The sequence below is a fragment of the Mesoplodon bidens genome (assembly GCF_964165515.1).
Source record: "Mesoplodon bidens genome assembly, chromosome: 12".
In the NCBI taxonomy this organism is placed as follows: domain Eukaryota; kingdom Metazoa; phylum Chordata; class Mammalia; order Artiodactyla; family Ziphiidae; genus Mesoplodon; species Mesoplodon bidens.
In genome coordinates this window covers 27159285-27181610 of record NC_138168.1, presented here as the reverse complement: position 1 = coordinate 27181610, position 22326 = coordinate 27159285, and the positions used below count along the sequence as shown (strand labels likewise).

The 22326-nt window shown below is 46.8% G+C and overlaps 1 protein-coding gene across 2 annotated transcripts in view; it reads left to right on the top strand.

Annotated features, from left to right (window-relative positions):
- The window catches only part of BACH2 (BTB domain and CNC homolog 2), a gene marked incomplete at its 3' end in the record, with an annotated part of 350119 nt that extends 330561 nt beyond the window's left edge, over window positions 1-19558 (top strand). For both annotated transcript variants that reach the window (XM_081251311.1, XM_081251312.1), the window contains 3 exons: window positions 353-1957; window positions 13730-13936; window positions 19076-19558. In XM_081251311.1, coding sequence (XP_081107437.1) covers window positions 353-1957; window positions 13730-13936; window positions 19076-19558 — 2295 coding nt within the window. The remainder of the gene's footprint in view (window positions 1-352; window positions 1958-13729; window positions 13937-19075) is intronic.
- Window positions 19559-22326: the final 2768 nt, after the last annotated feature.

The following is a 22326-nucleotide window of genomic DNA, read 5'->3' as shown; positions in this document are numbered from 1 at the left end:
GGCTCTCAACAGGATGGATGGGGAGGGAAATTAATAGGCTTCCCATTGTTACCGTGCATTTTTGCCAGGATATTTCCTTAGTGTAAACACTGAAGCCACTGTCATCTTGTTTAGCCTTGACCCTGATGATTTTCAGTTCTGTGTGTCGTGATGAGTACAGCACTGGCATGCCCGAGACAGGCCCTAATTACTGGAAGCAGAATCACTGCTGACCCAGGACGAGATTAATTGCTCCTTTGCAGTCTTTATCCTGGGACATTAGCGCTGTCTGGTTATCTTGCTTCAGTTGAGGGATTCGGGACAATAGCAGTGCTGATGGTAACGGTCGGCAATTCCCCTGTTTGTTTTGCAGGTCACGGCCAGGGGGTTTGGGCCGCTGTTGCAGTTCGCCTACACCGCCAAGCTGTTACTCAGCAGAGAAAACATCCGCGAGGTCATCCGCTGTGCCGAGTTCCTGCGCATGCACAACCTGGAGGACTCCTGCTTCAGCTTCCTGCAGACCCAGCTCCTGAACAGCGAGGATGGCCTGTTTGTGTGCCGGAAGGACGGTGCGTGCCAGCGCCCGCACGAGGACCGTGAGAACAGCGCCGGAGAGGAAGAGGAGGAAGAGGAGGAGACGATGGATTCGGAGACGGCCAAGATGGCTTGCCCCAGGGACCAGATGCTTCCAGACCCCATCAGCTTTGAGGCCACTGCCATCCCAGTAGCGGAGAAGGAAGAAGTTTTGCTGCCGGAGTCCGACGTGCCCGCGGACACCAAGGAGAGCGCGGCAAAGGACGCGTTAACGCAGTACCCCAGATACAAGAAATACCAGCTTGCATGTACCAAGAATGTCTATAACGCATCATCACACAGTACCTCAGGTTTTGCAAGCACATTCAGTGAAGAGAACTCGGGCAACAGCCTCAAGCCGGGGCTTGCCATGGGGCAGATCAAAAGCGAGCCGCCCAGCGAAGAGAACGAAGAAGAGAGCATCACGCTCTGCCTGTCTGGAGATGAGCCTGACGTCAGAGACAGAGCCGGGGACGTGGAAATGGACCGGAAACAGCCCCGCCCCGCCCCCGCGCCCGCCCCTGCCCCCGCCCCCCCTGCCGGGGCCGCCTGCCTGGAGAGGTCCAGGGGCGCGTCCTCCCCCTCCTGCTTAAGGTCTCTGTTCAGCTTAACAAAAAGTGTGGAGTTGTCCGGCCTGCCCGGTACCTCTCAGCAGCACTTTGCCAGGAGTTCCGCGTGCCCTTTTGACAAGGGGATCACTCAGGGTGACCTTAAAAGTGACTACGCCCCTTTCCCGGGGAATTACGGACAGCCCCACATGGGCCAGAAGGACGCATCCAGCTTCACAGTGGGGTCGCCCCTCAAGGGGCCTGGGTTGGAGGCGCTCTGTAAACAGGAAGGAGAGCTGGACCGGAGAAGTGTCATCTTCTCCTCCAGCGCTTGTGACCAAGTGAGCACCGCGGTGTCCTCGTATTCTGGGGTCAGCGGTTTGGACAAAGACCTCTCCGAGCCGGTGCCAAAGGGCCTGTGGGTGGGGACTGGCCAGTCCCTCCCCAGCTCACAGGCCTACCCTCACGGTGGGCTGATGGCTGAACACTTGCCAGGAAGGATGCGGCCCAACACCAGCTGCCCGGTGCCAATCAAAGTCTGCCCTCGCTCGCCCCCGTTGGAGACCAGGACTAGGACTTCGAGCTCGTGTTCCTCCTACTCGTACGCCGAGGACGGGAGCGGGGGCTCGCCCTGCAGCCTGCCTCTCTGCGAGTTCTCTTCCTCGCCCTGTTCCCAGGGAGCCAGATTCCTGGCCACAGAACATCAGGAACCAGGCCTGATGGGAGATGGAATGTACAACCAAGTCCGACCCCAGATTAAATGTGAGCAGTCTTACGGCACCAACTCCAGCGACGAATCCGGATCGTTCTCGGAAGCAGACAGTGAGTCGTGTCCTGTGCAGGACAGGGGCCAGGAGGTAGGGAACCCGACTAAATTCAAGCATGTGATCCACCCTCAGTCCTTTATCTGGACTCTCCCTGCCCCCCACCACTGCCAGATCGTTCTTGTTTGTCAAGATTAAAGGTTACAGTAAAGGGACCGTCTCCCTCATCCGTAGAGGCAGGAGGCTTCCAGGCGATTCCAAATTAACCACTTTGTCCTAGAAAGCACTTGAAATTTGATCGAGATTTCAGTACTCAACAAGCAGAGGCAAAGTGCTTAGTGAAGACAGTAAGTCTAATGCCTGAGAGCGTGAGCAGGTGCTTCCGATTCCCGCCCCCCTCTCCTTCTCCTCTGGCTGCTTTGAAAGGATGCCATACCCCTCACCCTCATCCTTGCCCCTCGCCTCTTCAGGGTGAAGGAAAATATAGAATCGCTTTCAAAACTGATGGTTGAAACTAGAGAGATCCACACTAAACAGGTGCTTTCCCAGCACCTTTAAGTTTCCTTGTCAGATGGGACTCTGGAGCCATCCCTTGTCCATTCATTTCGATGCAGGTGATGGACAGCTCATCATCTGTCCCAGTCCCAGTGTCACTGAAGAAGCACCCTTGTCAGTCACTCATATGTCATTTCCCAAGCTCCCCACAAAAGGTGAGAGTCATTTTAAGGAACAGCGGGGTTCAGTAGCGGTTTCTGTCCACCCTGAAAGCAAAGTACTTTCTAGATAAAAATTCCCAAAGGCTCTGCTCTGTCTGCGTCTTCCCAATGCTGGGAGAGGAGGCAGGAGCCATGCCAGCCACATCGTGAGCAAGACTCACGTGGCCAAGGAGAGAAAGAATAGACGCCCTCAGATGCTCCCCCTTCCCCTGTAACATGAGAGGCCCCCGGAAAGATCTGAGGGTGTCTATGTCATGATCTGGCACGGTCTTGCTGATCGACAAGGAACCAACCTGAGACCGCCACCTGTGTCTCAGACCTTCCTCCGGTGAGAAGTCCCTCCCGAGAGCTGCTTCTCCGAAAAACACAGGAGGAAATGAAGTGTGGTCCTTATTATGCCAGTGCCCTCCGCCCGCATCTGCATTCCCTGGTTATTAGCCTCTAGTGAAGCAGGGATGTTAACCCAACCAGACAGCAGAAATGCCACCCAGGGTGAGGTGGGTTTTCACAGAGCCACGTGCGGTTTATTCAGCCTCTGCGAGGTTGGCGAGAAGCACATGAAGACTGTAGATCGGGCATGTTTTGAAAATAGATTCCAAAACTTCCTGTGCCAACTACAGAAGTGCCCTGTGGTCACTTCCTCGTTTTCTGGCTAGCCCGGTCCCCGCTCTTCTGTTACTGCCTGGCAAACATGGAAAAAGAAACCTTCTAAAAGGATTTAATTTAGCTAAAAGTCATTAAAAAGGAAATTTGAATGGGAAACGATTGCTGTTTGAATACACTATATCCCCTCAGGTTTGGGATGGAGGGTTGGGCTCAGTGCCCCGAGCCAGACTCACATCTGTGTCCCTGACCTGAGAGGACTGAGGTTTCGTGAGAACAGTGAAAGGCTGTGCGTTCTCTTTCCTCACTCATTTCTTTCCGTCTGATCACAACGTTTAGGAGGTTTTCTTTTTTTCCCTGAAATTATTCATAGGCACCCCTGATGCAGAAGCCCAGTCGCTGGGTCCGTCGGGGTAATGATTTCCCTTGCCAAGGATGTCTCCAGAAAAGGACAAATGCCTTTGAGTCTTTGTTTTCTTTATATCTCTCCCTTAAGAGGAGCCTCACCGTTAACTAAAGGGAGTGTGCGTTTATGACATTTGCATATGTGTAAGGACCTGTCGGTTTCAGATAAATCTCCTTTTGTCTCTCTAATGTCCCCAAAGAGAACTTACAGTCACTTCTTGGAACTAAACGCTGCCAACAAGAGCACATGTGTCTTTCCTGTGTTCGGGCCTTATCACTTGTCTACCTTAGACCTTTGCAGTTTTAAATGAATCGATGAAAAGGAAAAGTCGGGGCTTCCTTGGCAGTCCAGTGTTTAGGGCTCTGCGCGTCCACTGCAGGGGGCGCAGGTTCTATCCCTGGTTCGGGTGGGTGGGGAGGGAAAAAAAAGAACAGGAAGAACCATTCAACCTATAAAATAGTCATGAACAGAACTAGTCTCCCCTCAAAAAATACCGCTGTTTTCAAAAATATTTTTATTTTCACTTTTAAAAAATAGATCTGTTCTTTGCATTTCTAAACAGTCTCGAAAGAAGAGACATTTTCCAAATTTCTGTGTCATTTCGGGAATCACATTTAGCCCCTCTCGGGAGTACGTGTTGGGTAGGATTGTTATAGTGGAGCTAAGGTTTTTTCCCAATTTGACCTTTTAGTTTTCCTGAAGTAGAGATTAGGTTTTGCAAGAACTGTCTCAGGGACTTAGCATGACTGCTCCTCTTTGAGTTAATACTTTGCTTTGGGGAGTTTCTTTGACCCAGTGGAAGTGTGTAATAACACTGAAGGCAAACCCTTCACAAAGTGAATCATAACTGATCCAGAAGCCCACATCTCCTGGGCTGATTCTTTCCCAATCTGTTCTTGTGTAAGGTTCCAGGTGACTTCTCTTCCAAGTGAACCCCAAAGAGACGCCAGAGCCAGAAACCAAAAAAAAAGAGTTTCCAGGGGACTTCCCTGGCGGTCCAGTGGTTAAGATTCTGCGCTTCCACTGCAGGGGGCTCAGGTTCGATCCCTGGTCAGGGAACTAAGATCCCGCATGCCGTGTGACATGGCCAAAAAATAAATAAAATTCAAAAAAGAAGAGTTTCCACCTCCAGCCAGCCACCTGTTCAGTACTTCAGACTGACGGGTCCTGGCTTCCTCCCAGTCTCTCTTCCTCTGTAAAGAGCCAAAATGTTAGATCAAAAGAAAAGTGTTAACCTACCTTATATTCTGATTTCTAGTTACACCCTCTAACTCTCCTATCTCGCCAGCATTGACTTCTCATCCTAACTATTCCCCAGCTTTGAGGAAAGTTTAAATAAGCACAATATTGTCCCTTTATCAACAATCAGCTTTTTTAAGTTCCTTTTTAAAAATAATCAATCACAGCATACCCAGCCCCTAACATACCAAATTTAGCAGGCTTTCTCTGTGCCTACAACAACATACAAACACACATTTGCATCTCTAGGGGTTTGGGTTTTATTTTAATACCATTTGCCATGTAATTACTAAGCAACTTGCTTTTTGCACATAGCTGTCTACTGTGTACCTGCCTCTAGGCCAATCGTGTAGGGTTGACACATGGTTCTTTAACATCCATGGTTCCCATAAATCACAATTGACTCATAAATCACCTATCAACAGACATTCCGGTTTCCAGTTTTTTCCCTCTTACAAACATTGGTGCAATAAACATTCTTGTGAACATGTTTAGTGGTGGTGCTTTTATTTTTGTGGGTTAGAGTCCCATAAATGGGTTAAAGGTTATACTCATTTGTTGAATACTACCTACCTACTTTCCCAAAAGGTTGTAGCAATTCACATATCCTTCAGCAACTTATGAGTGTCCTTTGCCCCCTGTTCTTGCCAGTAGTAGTGGTCACCAGTCCTTTTGTTCTTTGCCAATCTGATGGGCAAAATATGATGACTTCTAGTGAAGTTGATAACTTTCTTGTGTGTATTCGCCATTTTGTATTTCCTTTCCTGGACTTGCCATTTGTCCACTTTTTGGGTATGTTGTTTGACTTTAGCCAATTTACAGGATCCTTAATCCTTAATATAGGAATATTAATCCTTTCTTATATTAATCCTGTATCTTCTCCTTGTCTACTTTTTATAGTGTCTTTTTCCATTTAAAAAACATTTAAGTTTTATGTAATCAAATTATCAATCTTTTTCTTTATGACTTCTGGGTTTGCTATTTTACTTAAAAAGTCAACTTGGGAATTTTTATTTATTTATTTATTTTTGGCTGCACAGCATGGCATGCGGGATCTTAGTTGCCCAACCAGGGATCAAACCCATGCCCTCTGCAGTGGAAGCATGAAGTCCTAGCCACTGAACCACCAGGGAAGTCCCCAACTTGGGAATTTTTTTCTTCCAATGATGAAAAAATGGACAGGTCATATTAAGTGAAAAAGGTAACATAAACAGTATATATAACAAGGTCCCAGTTTACTTTATAAAGAAACATAAATATTAAAAGCAGTATAGAGAATAAGATAAAATGGGAGGCAAAGTTGGCAAGAGGGAATACAGGGAAAGGTTAATTTCTATGTAGTTCTGTAATGTTTGAATTCTGTATTCAAACAGATTCTTTATTCTGTATTCTTTATTCTGTATTCTCACACAGATTCTTTTCTTAATTGAGATATAATTCATATACCATAAAATTCACTCTGTTAAAATGAACAGTTCAGTGGTTTTCAATGATTCGCAAAGTTGTATGACCATCACCAGTGTCTAATCCCAGAATATTTTCATAACCCCCCCCAAAAAAACATAATATCCAGCAGCAATCACTTCGCATTGCCCTCTTCCCTTACCCCATGAAATTACTAAACTATCTTCTGTCTCTATAGATTGCCTAGTCTAGACATTTCATTTCAAAGGAATCTTACAATATGTGGCCATTGGTGTCTGGCTTCTTTCATTTAGCATGTTTTCAAGGTTCCTCCTTGCCATTGATGTACCCACCAGGTACATTATCATGTATCAGTTCTTCACTCCTTTTTATTGCTGAATAATATTCCACTGTGTAGATATACCAGTTTTGTTGATCCATTCATCAGTTGAGGGACATTTAGGTTATTTCCACTTTGAGGCCATTATCAGTTATCTGCTATGAGCATTTGTGTACAAGTTTCTTGTAGACACGTGTTTCAGTTCTCTTCGTTATATACCAAGGAATGGAATTGCTAAATCATATGATAACTCTGTGTTTAGCATTCTGAGGAACTACTAGACTGTTTTCCAAGGTAACTGAGCCATTTTCCATTCCTACCAGCAAGGTATGAGGGATCCAGTTTCTCTGCATCCTCATCAGCATTTGTTACTGTCCATCTTTTTTATTATAGCCATTCTAGTGGTGTAAAGTGATATCTCATTGTGGTTTACAGGTTCGTTTTTAAATTTTGAAAATTATAGAAGAGTCATGAGCATTTGCCAAGTAGTAAGCATCTTAGTGACACAGTTTTGTACCACAAGCCTTAACTGTAGACTTTAATAAAGAAGCACTAGGAAGACAGTTTATTTGCATAGTCAAAAGCATTGATTAGTTGGACTTGCTTTATTTATTTTATTTTTTTGGCTGTGTTGGGTCTTTGTTGCTGCGCGTGGGCTTTCTCTGGTTGCGGTGAGCGGGGGCTACTCTTTTGTTGCAGTGCACGGGCTCAGTAGTTGCGGCTCGTGGGCTCAGTAGTCGCGGCATGCGGGCTCTAGAGCGCAGGCTCAGTAGTTGTGGCACATGGGCTTAGTTGCTCCGCGGCACGTGGTATCTTCCCAGGCCAGGGCTTGAACCCGTGTTCCCTGCATTGGCAGGTGGATTCTTAACCACTGTGCCACCAGGGAAGTCCTGGACTTGCTTTATTAACATGCTTCATGTCAAGAGGGAGGAAAGTATATGAGGGTGATGTGCGTACGTGTATGTTGGTGTATGTGTCGGGGCAGGGAGAAATAATGTCCAGAGCAAACACAGAAATGTTACAGATGAGCCGTGTCTGAACTCTAAGTCTTCCACCCAAATGTTGGCTTCCAGACATATGTTGGATGTAAAATGTTTACAGTCGTTTTTGTGGTTTGTTGGATCAGGGATCTTTTTACAAGTAACTGTAGTTGGTCTGCTTAATATTTAGAAAGAAAACCTTGCTGGGCAGCATAGAAGTCAGCCATATTTCTAATTAAAACAATGTTTTCACGTTGTCTAGAAAGACTCTTAGCATCTGCAACTGCAAAGCATATCGTATGACTGAAAGAAGAAACTATGTGACAAAGAAAGATAGGGCTGATAAACAGAAATACTAATACTCCACAACGACTACTAGTACTGCTACTACTAATAATGGGACTTCCCTGGTGGTGCAGTGGATAGGACTCCGCACTCCCAATGCAGGGGGCCTGGGTTCAATCCCTGGTCAGGGAACTAGATCCCACTTGCATGCCACAACTAAGGAACCAGCGCAACCAAATAAATAAATAAATATTAAAAATAAATAAATAAAAAGAGTTCTCGCTTACAAAATAATAATACTTCATAGTCATAAGGCAATTCAAACTTTTCAAAGCACGTTCTCCATCTATTATCCAGTTTTATTCTTCATAGCAATCCTCTCAGCTAAGTAGGGCAGATGTTATCTCCCTCTGACTCCCAGATCCTCAGAGAACTTCAGGACAGAGAAGGAAAGACTTGCCTGAGATCACATAGCTAGGTAATTGCAGCATCACAACTAAATTCCAGGTGTCCTGTGTTTGTTTCAGAAACTGGATCATAAGAACAGAGGTTAGACAGACAGTTGTGCAGGAAGTGTGTCTTTGGCAGGGGAGATTTTGTCACTGGCATCTGCCCGGCACAGAGCTGGCTGTCGCCATTCCAACAGCACTAGAATTGTCAGCCCAGTGGGCATCTTGCTTTGTCCCCAAGACAACTCACAGGGATCTGAGGGGCTTGTAAGAGCATGAATGTTAAAGGCTTTGGAGAGGTGACTACACCCTCAGGTCCTCAGGGTACTGCTAAGGGATCCAGCTTCTGCAGCTTCTACTCAACATCTAATAGTGAAACCAAGAAAGGAGATAGGAAAGAAGATTGACCAACCAGCTTCCGCTGGGATTTCTAGAGGAAAGAGGTGCTCTTTTTCGCCTTTTTCTACAACACCTGCATCTCTGTCCTGCTCCTCCAATAGCCCCCATCCAGCACACCAAAGACACCGGGCAAGTGAGACGTGTGTTGAGAGGCATGGTGAGGTGAGGTAGCCATTGTACTGTCTGATTACAAGCCTGTAAAAAGTAACAGAGGAAACAGAGATCATGGGGAAGTCCACCCGAGCAGGAGAGTCACTGTTTGGGTGTGGAAATTTTATTCTCCTCTTTTGTCTCATAATTGAATTTTCTGCTAGAAGTTCTGTTTCTCGTACAACTTTTAAATGGTATTTTTGTTTAACTGGGAGAGAGGGGATGTGGTTTTGGCAGCAGAAACAGGGTAGTTGTTGGCAGGAGAGAGAAAGGGAGCAGCTTATTTCTGTCTGGTGAGAAAGAAGCACGAGCACCTGGGGTCCAGCCAGCAGCATCCCCTGGTCAGGCCCCCAAGGAGGAATATTTAGGTTTCTTTCACTGTCCAGATGTCACAGCATCTTCCCACCTTTTGTCAGCCCCTAGGGCCAGAGACCCCTCGGCACTGCAGGGACCACTCATTTCAGGGAGCTCCCAGGAGGTCTAAGCCCCTCCTCTGGTCACTACTGAGCCAGCCAGGACGGGTACCGGCTGAAAACAGCTTCTGCCCTGTTCTTCCTGCTGTGCCCCAGAGAGAGGAGAGTGAGCACCGTGCTGGGGCCAGGATGACAGCAACAGAGCAGATCAGACAAGCTGAGGCTGCCCGACTCTGGGAGTGAGTCTCCACTGAAAACCCAAGCGGCGGCAAGCACCCGTCTAAAGAGACATCGGCGCCCTGGACCCCTCGGGCCCTTGCCCTTCTAAGCAGCCTGACCAGCCTTCTGTGCCTCTACGCTGAGCCTCACTCGCGTGGGATTGCCGAATGGTGGTGATGGTGATTGGCTGGACTCTCCATCTTGTCACCTCATTGTTTACAAGGGTCCGGGGAATGAAAACTAAGCTACCTCCGAGAAGTAAAATCCTGGAGGAATCATTGGATTCTAAGAATTTGCCAGAAGAAAGGCAGGAGGGCCTCAGCCTTCTCAAGGTTCAAGGCCAAGTCACATTAGCTGACTTTTGAGCCCATCTGGGGACTAGGTGGGTGCCTGCCAGCCTGGGAAAGGAATGTTCTCCCAGCTCCATAGTGGGTCTGCGGCTGCCGTTCATCTCCAGGGAAGATGCCCGTCAGCTTGGAACTTACTACCCTGAAATCAACAAATAGGTGTGGTGAGGTTTCCACTGTGCCTTTCCAAGAACAGTCAGGGGCTTCCCTTTGGTAGTTGGGGTAAGTCCTCCCTAGCTAGAAGGGTATCAGCACCTTTTCGAAAGAAACAAGAGTAGCTGGGGTTTGGGCTTTTTTTTTTTTTTTTTTCATGTGGAAGAAAGTCTATAGCTGACGATTTTCCTTTGACCTCTTTGCAAAGCAGCTTGAGTTGCAACAGCTCTGCTGAAATGTTATATGGCCTTTTGCTTCAAGGACTTTGAAACCAGCATTGTTGATTTTTCCTCTTTCCTGTCAACCTCGATCCTGTTTCCGTAGTGTTTTATGTTTGCTGTCTGGAGGATTTAAAATACAGTAGCTCTTGGTATAGAAGGCCTTTTGACTTTCCCTGTGGCCTGAGCTATAGGTATATATTCTGTCTGAAAATAAGTAAACACACTGTAGAGCAGAAGCAGAATTGCTTTGTTGTCAGCAGAGGGGGGAGACGCCACGAAGCCCGAAGTGCTGTAACCCCTGCTGTGCAAACAAGCCTCCTGCCTGGTGTGGAAACATCCGTGTCCCCAACAGACAGATCTCTGTGTTATTTAGGTACCATCCAGGATCTGAGTGTCTGTTTGTTATCCAAAGGGTATAAAAGGGAAATCAAACATTCTTTCATATCATTATAAGCCCTGTGCAAACACAGCCCGTGGACAAAGCCCTTTCCCGGGTCCATAAACAAGGAGCTGTTTGTCCTGACTGCCCGTCATTAGCGGCCAAAGCAGGGCTGAGCCGAGCATGGTGCCATGTGCACTGTTGTGATTCTGCTCTCTTGGGCCAGAATTTGACAGGTGTCATGGGACAGAGCTTGCCCTATGGGAAGTTCAGTCAGAGCACCCACTGGGGGCCTTCAGCAAATGCCACGTCTAACAGGCTCAGAGCTATGAAGTAGCCTGACTAAGCCATTGCACCCAGCCGCAGGAAGGCAGATCTTTAGTAGGATTGCCTTTGTGCCTGGGGATTAACGAGCCACAAATGCCAGGATCCAGACTCATGTCTGCCTGCATCTGATGCAACCGAAGCAAAAGCCTGAAGCTTAGGATAAAATATCTCCCTCTCACTCCCCTGAACAACCCAGGCATAACGCTGCAGCTTCTGAATAGTAGTGAGGACCTGGTTTCTTCACCCCAAAATATTTTGATCAGTTAAGCCCAGACCTGCCAGTCTGATTCTCTGGTTACTGAAGTTCACTCGAGTCCACTTGTTCCGTCTTCTAGAGCTGTGCTGTCCAGTACAGGAGGCATATGTCACACGTGGCTACTGAGCCCTGGAAACGAGGCTCATCTGAATTGTAATGAACCCCCAAGTGTAAAATACACCTCGGATTTTGAAAATTTAGTACCCCCCAAAAGGTGAAATATCTCAATAAGTTTTAATGTTAATTACATGTTGAAAATATTTTAGCTCCATTGGGTTCAATTAAATATATTATTAAAATTAATTTCACCTGTTTCTTTTCACTTCCTTTAACGTGGCTAGTAGAAGATGTAAAAATCATACACGCAGCTCACGTTGTTTGCATTGGACAGCGCTGGCCCGGCTCCTGAAGGAAGTTTAGGTTTATAGTGCCATCTGCTGGTCCACCTAAAGCAGACGCTAGTGTAAGCGGGAGTTCAGCTGTCTGAGCAGGGAAACACTGTCTCTTGGCCAAGCAACATGCAATCTTCCTCTTCCAGGAGCTTCTGAGCAGGACCAGAACCGACCCCTCAAGTCTCTGCCTTGTCAGGAGTCTTAACTTTTTATTTTATACTGGAGTCTAGTTGATTAACTAACAATGTTGTGTTAGTTTCAGGTATACAACAAAGTGATTCACTTATACATGTATCTATTCTTTTTCAAATTCTTTTCTCAATTAGGTTGTTACAGAATATTGAGCAGAGTTCCCTGTGCTATACAGCAGGTCCTTGTTGGTTATCCATTTTAAATATAGCGGTATGTAGGGATTTCCCTGGTGGTCCAGTGAGTAAGACTCTGCGCTCCCAATGCAGAGGGCCTGGGTTCGATCCCTGGTCAGAGAACTAGATCCCACATGCATGCCGCAACTAAGAGACCTGGCGCAGCCAAAGTAAATAAAATTCTTTAAAAAAAATAAATAAATATATAAATATAGCAGAGTGTATATGTCAATCCCAAACTCCCTAACTATCCCTCCCCTCCACCCTTCTCCACTGGTAACCGTAAGTTCAGTCTCTAAGTCCTCGTCAGTAGTCTTGAAGAGGGTGATGTCAGACTGCTGGAAGGTGCAGGCCTGTGTTCTCTACCTTGTGGGTGCTGAGGAAGCCCACAAGAACAGCGGTTCTTTTCCTAAGAAAGATTTCAAACTGCCACAGGGTTGTAAAGAAGCATGTAACAGAATATAAGGAGGACATAAATCCATCTCTTAAAAGAGTAGTGTCCTCTCTTTGGATGATGCTTACGTGCCTTGATTTGTCAAGAGTTTGAAAGTAGGACTCTTTCTGATAATAGTATCTGCATCGGTTATCTGTTGCTGCATAACAGATCACCCCAAAACTTCGTGGCTTCAAACAGTGATAATCATTTAACATCTCTCGCTGTTTCTATGGGTCTGGAATTCAGGAGTGGCCCATCTGAGCACTCCTGGCTCAGAATATCTCATGGGGTTGAAGTCAGATGTTGTCTGGGACCAATCCCTGAAGGTTTGCCTGGGCCCAGAGGATCCATGTCCAAGGTGGCTCCTTCATGTGACTGGTGAGGTGATGCTGGTTGTTGGCTGGAGGCCTCAGTTCTTCTCCACGTGGGGCTCTCCACAGGGCTGCTTGAGTGTCCTTGAGGCTCAGCAGCTGGTGTCCTCCAGAGAGCACAATCTAAGAGGCCTAAGGGGAGGCCGCACAGCTTTTATGATGCAGCTTCAGAAGTTACACACCATTGCATTGTATCGGTTTGCATTGCATTGTATCCCGCTGCCTTGTATTGATCAAGAGGCAGGAACACGCATCCCACCTCTTGACTGAGGAAGGTCAACATCACGTTGTAAAAGAAAATGTGAGAAGGGTTGGCCATTGTATTTTCCAAAACTACAAAGTCCCTAATGGGTGTATATAGCACTGTGCAACCAAAAAGCGTGCCCCAGTTTTGCAGATGAGGAAATTGAGGCTCAGAGAAGTAAAGTAACCAGCCTGCAGTCTCAGGTCTGGCGGGAAGGACTGAAGCCCAGTTCTAACTCCTGGATCATACTGGTGTAGCCTCTCCAGGTTCTTCCCCTGTGTCTCCCTTATGCTGTTGTAACTACAAATTACACTGACTTTCATCTTTCCAGCATCTTCAAGGTGTGCAGTGCTCTCTTCATTCAAGTGTTTTAGATGATTCTTCAGTTGATGTCTGTCTATAAATGGTCATTTTACTGAGTTGAGGACTCAATGGGAGTAGGTGTCAACTAACTATAGAGCCGCCCTTACACAAGTGCTGTAGCAATGACAATGTGTACATTTTCCAATATTTTCCATGCTGTTTGCTTCAAAGATCTCAGGAATAATAACCACACTATAATGTGTGGACTCACATTCTGTTTGATTATCTGAATATTACATCGTATTTATTTTTGATACAGGAAAGAACAATCACCCTGCCTGCTTCAGTAGTTTTCAGAGTAGTTGGTCATTGTAAAAAGGAGGTTTTTCCAACTTTTGATGTTCCACCTGCCAGAATGAAAACAAAAATCCAGCTGCCATAATCCTGTTCTGTTATTCTTGGTTCCAGGTCAAACTTCCCTTTCCTGTAGATCAAATCACAGATCTTCCAAGGAATGATTTCCAGATGATGATTAAGATGCACAAGCTAACCTCAGAGCAGTTAGAGTTCATTCACGACGTCCGCCGGCGCAGCAAGAACCGCATCGCGGCCCAGCGCTGCCGCAAGAGGAAGCTGGACTGTATTCAGAACTTAGAATGTGAAATCCGCAAACTGGTGAGTTGGCCCGCCCTTTGCTGTCAGCAACCTGGAGTGACCGGGGCTGATGCAAAGTTACAGTAGCTAAGGCCAGAGAGGTAGAGAGAAGGCCACCGTTCAGGGAAGTTCGAGTTGATTTTTAAATGCGTTCTCAACAAAAATAATAGCTTTATATCTGTGATGCGTGTGTCTGTGCAGGTGTGTGATTGTTTGTCAGTATTTTATATCTTTTAGCCATTCGTATATATTTTTTAAATTTATTGACGTATAGTTGATTTACAATGTTGTGTTAATTTCTTCTGTACAGCAAAGTGACTCAGTTATACATATATATATTCTTTTTCATATTCTTTTCCATTATGGTTTATCACAGGATATTGAATATAGTTCCCTGTGCTCTACAGTAGGACCTTGTTGTGTATCCATTCTATATATAATAGTTTGCCTCTGCTAATCCCAAACTCCCATTCCTTCCCTCCCCTAGAGGTGCTTCTCTTTTATTTTCCCTTCAACATGTGTTGAGAGCTAACATTTACTGCATGCATATGTGGACCAGATATTATTCTAATCTCTTTCTGTAGGTGATCACGTCATCCTCACATCAACCCTATGATTTAGGTTCTACTTTATCTCCATTTACAAAGGAGGAAACCAGAGTGCAGAGAGGTTAGGTAACTCCCCACTATGTGGTAGAGCTTGAATGCAAACCCAGCTGCCTGATTCCAAATCTTGTTATTTGCACTGCTTTCTCCCACCTCCCATGGAGGAGTGTAGGTTAGAGGCAGGACACCAGCCTACCACCAGGGGTCGCTCAGCCACGGGATCTCTTGAAGCCATTCACAGCCCCCGGGGTCCTGAATTCTGCCTCACAGTGGCTGTCACCTGCTCCCTGTGCCTGAGAGTATTCTGTCTCGGGGAAGAACCTCCCATCTCCCACGCCTCCCCCTCACTCAGAGCTCTGCGCTCCCTTCTCCTTGATAAGCAACCTTAAGCTACAGGAAGTAAATCCAGGTGGCCTCTGGCTCCTGACTGTACCCTTGAAGGCGATTAACGCAACTTGATTCAGCTCCGCCTTTCAGCCGGCCAAATCCTGGAAACTCATCCCAGGTGCCCTGTCTGTGTCAGGCTGAAGAAGAGGGAGGCCACGGACTGCGGTCATGATCTAAGTTTGGGTCCTCAGGCTATACGTGGCAGTCCTTTGCCTCCTGGTAAGCCGTTGTCCTAACGAGAACCTAAGAGCAAAATAAGACATTTGAGAAGCCTAAGTAAATGTTACCTGTTATCAAGATAGTCCTGGACCTCGGGGTCTTTTTTTTTTTTTTTTCTTAATTTAATTAACACCAACCAAGCAGGGAAACTGTGCCCATGTTCAGCGGCTGCCATCACCTACAAAATAAAGGCCAAGCTCCTTAGCGAGATGCACTGTGTTCTCCGTGATTCGGTCTACCCTCCAGCATCACCTTCCTCTCCCTTCTTGAAACTGGACCCCCAATAAAGTCAAACTGGATGCACTTCCCCTCAGCCCCATCTCCTGCTGTTTCTACCTCTGTGCTCATGCCTCTGCTATTTCCCCTCTACCTCGGACAGTCCTCGACTGTTTTTTTCTCTGACGACATCCTTTGTTCATTAAGAGTCCGGTTACTGTCTCCTCTCCGATAAGGCCCTTTCCTGAGTCCCTGCTGAGGCTGAGCACCTGTCCTCAGGGCCCTGATCTGACCTCTGGCTTCATAGTTACCACATGAGTCTTGCATTATCTGTGTATGTGTCTGTCTCCTCAGCCCTGGCCCTAGGCTGTAGGTTCCTCACAACAAGACAAGTCTTGAGAAGCCTGTAAGGAAATGTCTGTTGCCCTAAAATGTATTAGAAATTGTGACTGAGTCATGAGATTACAAATTCCTTCTTTCCTTGAAATTTTTCTTTAATGTTGTTTTAACAACAACAAAAATGTTTAACTGAAGCCAACATAAGGAAGCAACTTATTGCTGCTGATGAGTGTGGGTCTTTGGAAAGCCTGCTGGGCTTAGGTGGGGACCCAAGCAAGGCTGAGCCTGCTGGGTATAAGGTTTCAGGGCTTTAAGCACATGTCTATAGTAATTCGGCCCTGCACTCTTTTTCAGGTACAAGAATAACTCTAATCACCCATATTTGAGAAACGCCTGATTTTTTGTAATTAGCACTCTTCTCTGTGTAATCTTGTAATACTGAGCAAATAGGAAAGTCTAAGCCATACCCCTGGCAGATACCTAAAGCTCTTTGCTAATACTGTTCGGTTGAGAAACCAAGAAGGCATCTCCTAGTTCTCCCCCCTGCTTTTTCGGAAACCCCTTGAGTAATGTGCTGCATTTCCCTGCAGAACGAGAGTGTCGCGTGCTCATCGATGTACACCTGTGACTTAGAGCATCCTGTTCTTAACCGAGGTCTTGACTTATACTGCCTTTCCTGCAGAGAGCCAAAACCCTGTCACGTGCAGCATTTCATCTTCTTCCCCCTAGAAAGTGGCCCAGGACCTTTCGTAGATCAGTGGACGTGGAGGGGTGGGTGGCTTGGCCAGGATGATGTGGCAGAATGGAGACCGCGATCCCTCCTGGGGCTGGTGTTGCCTCCCATTTTGCAGACTTGCAGGTCCAGGTAAGGAGGTCCAAGCTGCACAGCCACGAGTGTAAGATTTCTTCTCTTCGCGAGCCCTCCGGATGTGTTTTACTCCACACCCGCCCCCGCTCTGGGGAGTGGCGCCCTTTCCCGGTGGGCGGGGGCAATCTGGTCCCGCCCCGCGAGGCCCAGCTCCCGCCCACTCACTCCCCGCCCGCACCCATGCGGTCTCCAGCACGCCACTTACTCTGCTTTTGCAAACTTGCGAAATGTATTCCTCTCGAGTTGCACTTGTACATCTGTTTATTTTTCATTTTTAAAACATGTTTTCTTGATAAATTTATAAATATTTTAGCAGGTGCCCTTTCCCCGTGTAAATCTCTGTCTCCGACACACATGCCCACACTGCCTGCCAGATTGCATTCGTCTTTCGGCACGTGCACCTCCCATGTAGGAGACCCACTGGTATGTTTGCTTCTCTCTCTCTCTCTCCCTCTCCCCCCCTCTTTTTCCCATCCTCTTGAATCCTCTCCTCATCTCTCCTGCGCACCCTTGCAAAGGGTGAGGACTCACTTCACAGCGCTTCAGATGTCCCGTTTCTCCATCCATTTCACTGCGTGTGCCTCACGGAGCGTCCTCTTCTTCTCTCCTCACACAGCTAGTTATGGGAAAACCTTCATCAGTCTCCCCTGTGGTGGCTAAATTCACCTCTCTGATGGGGTGATCAATTTTAGTAACACAAGAGCTTATGTGGGGTTTTCTCGAAGGAGAATATCTCAGAACCCTGGGCTGGTACTCTAGGGCTCAGCCTCCTCACCTCTGTCCCTGCTTCCTGTGTCCAGAGAGAACTGGTCCTGGGACTCACTGCACAGTCCCCAGCCATCTGTGCCATTGTGTTCAGTCCATCAGCTACAGAGGCCAGAGAGCCTACTGATATAGGATTTTTTTTTAATAAATTTATTTTTATTTTTGGCTGCATTGGGTCTTCGTTGCTGCACGCGGGCTTTCTCTAGTTGCAGCGAGCGGGAGCTACTCTTTGTTGTGGTGCGTGGGCTTCTCGTTGCGGTGGCTTCTCTTGTTGCGGAGCATGGGCTCTAGGCGCGCGGGCTTCAGTGGTTGTGGTGCATGGGCTCTAGAGAACAGGCTCAGTAGTTGTGGTGCACGGGCTTAGTTGCTCCGCGGCAGGTGGGATCTTCCTGGACCAGGGCTCGAACCCGTGTCTCCTGCATTGGCAGGTGGATGGATTCTTAACCACTGCGCCACCAGGGAAGTATAGGATTGAATCATGTGAAACTGCTGATGGTTGATTTTTTTTTTTGCAATTTTCATTGCTTTTTTCTAAATAGACTTGCTTTTTTCAGAGAAGTTTTAGGTTCACAGCAAAATTGAAGGGAAAATACGGAGTTCCCACCTGCCCTCTGCCTCAGCACGCTCACAGCCTCCCCAGAGTGGTACGTTTGTTACAACTGATGAAGCTATAATGACACATCATAATCACTCCAAGTCCATAATTTACCTTAGGGTTGACTCTTGGTGGTGTATGTTCTATGGGTTTGGACAAATGTATAATGAATGGCACGTATCCACCATGACAGTGACATAGAGTAGCTTCATCTAAAAATCCTCTGTGCTTCAGCTATTCATCCCTCCCTCCCCCACCCCACCCCTTAGCAAACACTGATCTTTTTACTGTCTCTATAGGTTTGCCCTTTTACAGAATGTCATATAGTTGGAACTGAGGGACTGTTTTTTGACCTTCAGAAATCGCAACCTAATGCATTTGGGGGAGATTTTCAACTACAAGGTTTGGGACTAAGAGTTTTCCAGTTGATTCTCTGCAAACCCCAAATTCCAGAAAACTGGAACCTTGATTCTCTGCAGTTTTCTGGTTGGTGGTGATTTTGCTGGTCACTCGGCTGGGCCTCAGAGAGGCATGAAAAGAAGCTAGCACAGGGGAGGTGTCAGGGTCAGTGGCACATCTGGATGGGCTGCTCAGATGGGAGACTTGGCAGAAGTATGTGTCCAGGCTCTCAGCTTTTAAGTTTCTAGTCATTCATGAGTTACACTATAATGTAGGATGCGAAAACCAAAGCTGGAAAAATCCCGGAACCTACTGTACAGCACAGGGAACTCTGCTCAATATTCTGTAATAACCTAAATGGGAAAAGAATTTGAAAAAGAATAGAAAAAAAATAATGATGTGGGCTTGTATGATTCCATTTATATGAAATTCCAGAGAACATAGATCTATAGAGATAGAATGCAGGTGAGTGGTTGCCTGAGGCTGGGGGTAGGCATGGGGAGTGACTGCAGTGGCAGTGAGAGAGATTCTTGGGGTGATGGGACTGTTCTAAAATTGTATCATGGGATGGTTACACAACTTTATAAATTTACTACAAATCATTGATTGTTTCACACTTGAAATTAATGAATTTTATGGCATGTAAATTAAACCTCAATAAACCTGTTAACATTTTTTTAAAAAGAAAAGAAAAGCCCCAGAAAACAGGATGCTGGGTCCTCCCAGTCAGGCTGGATCAGGCCTTTTCTTTTTCTTCTGTTGTTCAGGTGTGTGAGAAAGAGAAGCTGTTGTCAGAGAGGAATCAGCTGAAAGCGTGCATGGGGGAACTGCTGGACAACTTCTCCTGCCTTTCCCAGGAAGTCTGCCGAGATATCCAGAGCCCCGAGCAGATCCAGGCCCTGCATCGGTACTGCCCTGTCCTCAGACCCATGGGTCTCCCCACAGCCTCCGGTATGAACCCCGTGCCCTTGGGCGTGGAGCAGAACCTTGCCGCCCCCCAGTGTGCAGTGGAGGAAAGCGTGCCCTGCTGCTTGGAGCAGGGCACAGCGGCCCCCGGGCCCCCCTGGGCGCCCAGCAGCGCCTCAGAGAACTGTACTTCTGCTCGGAGGCTGGAAGGCACTGACCCAGGAACCTTCTCAGACAGAGGACCTCCTCTGGAACCCAGGAGCCAAACGGTGACCGTGGACTTCTGCCAGGAAATGACTGATAAGTGTACAACCGATGAACAGCCCAGGAAAGATTACACCTAGTGACGGCCTGCCTCCTAGTTCTCAGCCCTCTCCCACCCAGGTGTCCATGGGTCAGCCTGCGGTGCCGTTTGTCTGTCGTCTGGAAGAACCAAGAAGGAATTTGGTGCACACTACAGCCGTCTTAGCAGCAATACTGTTTCCAAGTATTCTCTCCTCCCTCCAAGCAGGAGCGATATATAGTTACCTTCACGATGGTGCTACCCCTTGCTCAGGCAAGGAAAGACGACAGTGATGATGCTGTCTGTCTGTGGGTTCATTTCAGTCTTAACAGGGATAGACTATAACACCTCTAGGACCCAACCACGGATTTTTTTTCTCAGTGGCCCATGTCACAAACCCTATCTCAGGAATTTCTTCTGAATGTTCAATTTTTTTCATTGAAGACAGCTTCTATACACATCAAAGTTTTATAGCTAGACTGTACATATTATATATAATATATATATAAAATATATATCTCTCTCCATATGCAAAAGTCCTGCATGCCTCAATTTTCTCATCCTAAAACTGGAAACTTCGTTTCTCGTTTATAAACAGGTTCCAACATTCCTCTTCTTTTGTCTCTGACGCTAGAGCTAGTTTGTAACTGTTAAGATGGTCGTTTTTCTTGCTTCACAGTTCACTTTCAAGCTGTGCTTATTTATGGACAGCATTCAATGTTGGAAGCTTTCTTTGAGGTTTTATTTCAGACCTTTTTTTGTTTGGTTGGTTTGGTTTGGGCACTGTCAGATGGTGCCAGTTGAGTATCGTGGGTTTGGTTTTTTCTTGCAGATACTGTACAGTCAAGGTCAACTTTGCCACTTGCACTGAGTTTTGGGTCAAACCTATTTTCTTAAATGAAGTTGTCACTTCAGTATAACTCAAGTAAACTGTATATTCTTTGCTTTTAGTTAAAAAAGTAAAAGTTAGCTAATTAAAAAAGCACTCAGGTGATAATTATGTAGGAAAAACAATCTTGCCAAATAATGAATTCATCCTAGGATGTAGACAATAATCTGCTTGAATATTTTTATATTTCACCTCCTCCCCACCTTTTCCTAAGCAAAGTTTAAACGCAGAGAGTTCAGAGTTGATGCTGGATGTTCAGATTCCTAAGTGGAGAAAGAGTTTGGACGTCTCATTCAAAAGCGCATCGAAACAGCAGGAATCGTGATTTTGTACCAGAACTCAGCAGGCATTGGCTCCTAAATAGCAAGTTAGAACTGTTTTCTCAGCCCGGGAGTAAGTCCCATTCATTTCAACACTTCCCCAGGCCTCTGCTTGCTCTTGGAAGCATAGGATAGTAGGAACTTCTCCGTCGAAGGACTTGGCTGCTCAGCAAGCCAGCTTCCCAGCCCAGGACCTGCCTCCCCCCGGGGACTCACCTGAGGGGGTCTGAATCACAGCCCTGGGGGTGCCACCCTTAGGTGGCCGTCCTGGGGTTAACGCAGCTGGCCCAGAGTAGGAGAGAGCAGGACAGATGTTAGCCTGAGGTCTGTCCCTGACGCAGGCAAAAGCATTTCTTTCTCCCTTCTTTCTCCAAATGCTTTGAGTTGAATTCTGAGGTTTTTCCACCCTTCTCTAGTCCGAAGGCAGATTTCATTCTGAGGCTTTGGACACGACATGGCCAGGAGCCCTCCCTGCCCGCCACTCACCAGGCACACACCTTACCCTCACCTGATGATCGTTTCCTTCTCTTGCTGTAAAACTAGTTGGCTTGCAACCCACAGAGAGCAGCTTCCCTTGGCTCAGGGGGCACGTTGGCCCCTGGCCACGTTTACAGGAAGGTGTGCCGGACACCACAGCTGGCGCAGGGGAGAGATCAGCTCCCTCCCTCCTCTGGGCCGGCTGCGGGAAAAGTCCTGAACAGTCTGATGTGGGGATGGGGTGGTGGGCAGTGGGGACTAGGTGGTTGATTTTGTTTCTTTATTTGTGCCATTGTTTGGACGATATTAAAGCTGCATGTAAAAGGGGAAATTAGTATATGACGTAGGCGAAAAGTGAAATCATAGTAACATATGTTTTAGTATTAACTTTTTTCTGTACAAATATTAGTGCTAAATGTTTAAATATGTATGAATGCCAGAAATTTGTTGGTTCATGTGGTAGGATTAAAAAAAAAAAAGGCTTTTCTTTGCAAATAGTTCCACTTTTAAAACCTGCCTCTGGGTTTTTGTTTTTTCTCATGTGTGTATGTATGGTGCGTGCTTGTCTGAGACAGACTATGATCCAGCTCTGAGTTGGAGGTACCGTTTTTCTTGTGGCTGTTGAGATTTCTTGGCCTAGTAGAAGAGTTCTGTGCTTCACCGTGAGGTTTGCCTTTGGGAAAAACTGGTGACAGCTCGAATTTAAACTCGGTGTGAATCACGTGACCCATCACAGGCGTGTGTTCTGGTAGACGAGTCGGCCAACAGTATTTTTTTGGTTTTGTAACTCTCTTGTTGCCTTTTTTAAGTGACCTCCTCCTCTTTGGAAAAAGGAATGTTTTCTGCTCATATCGTAACAAGGTCCAAAGCAGCTCGTTGGCGTGACTGACCCTGGTACCAACACGTGTGCATCTGGTAATCTCGATCCCATTCGTGCCGTTCCCGTTCTGTTGTCCTGCGCGGCAGGCCTCCCGCTGGGGGGTGGAGGGGTGGCCTCTATTCCCCTCTCTGCTAACTCAGCCCACAGCCTCCTCCTACCAGCCCCTGCCTCGCGTTTCTTCCTCTGCCCCGGTCACACCCCTGCCACCCTGGCCATGGGAACTGGTTAAAAACACTGCTGGAGAAACTGTCTTTCGATTTCTT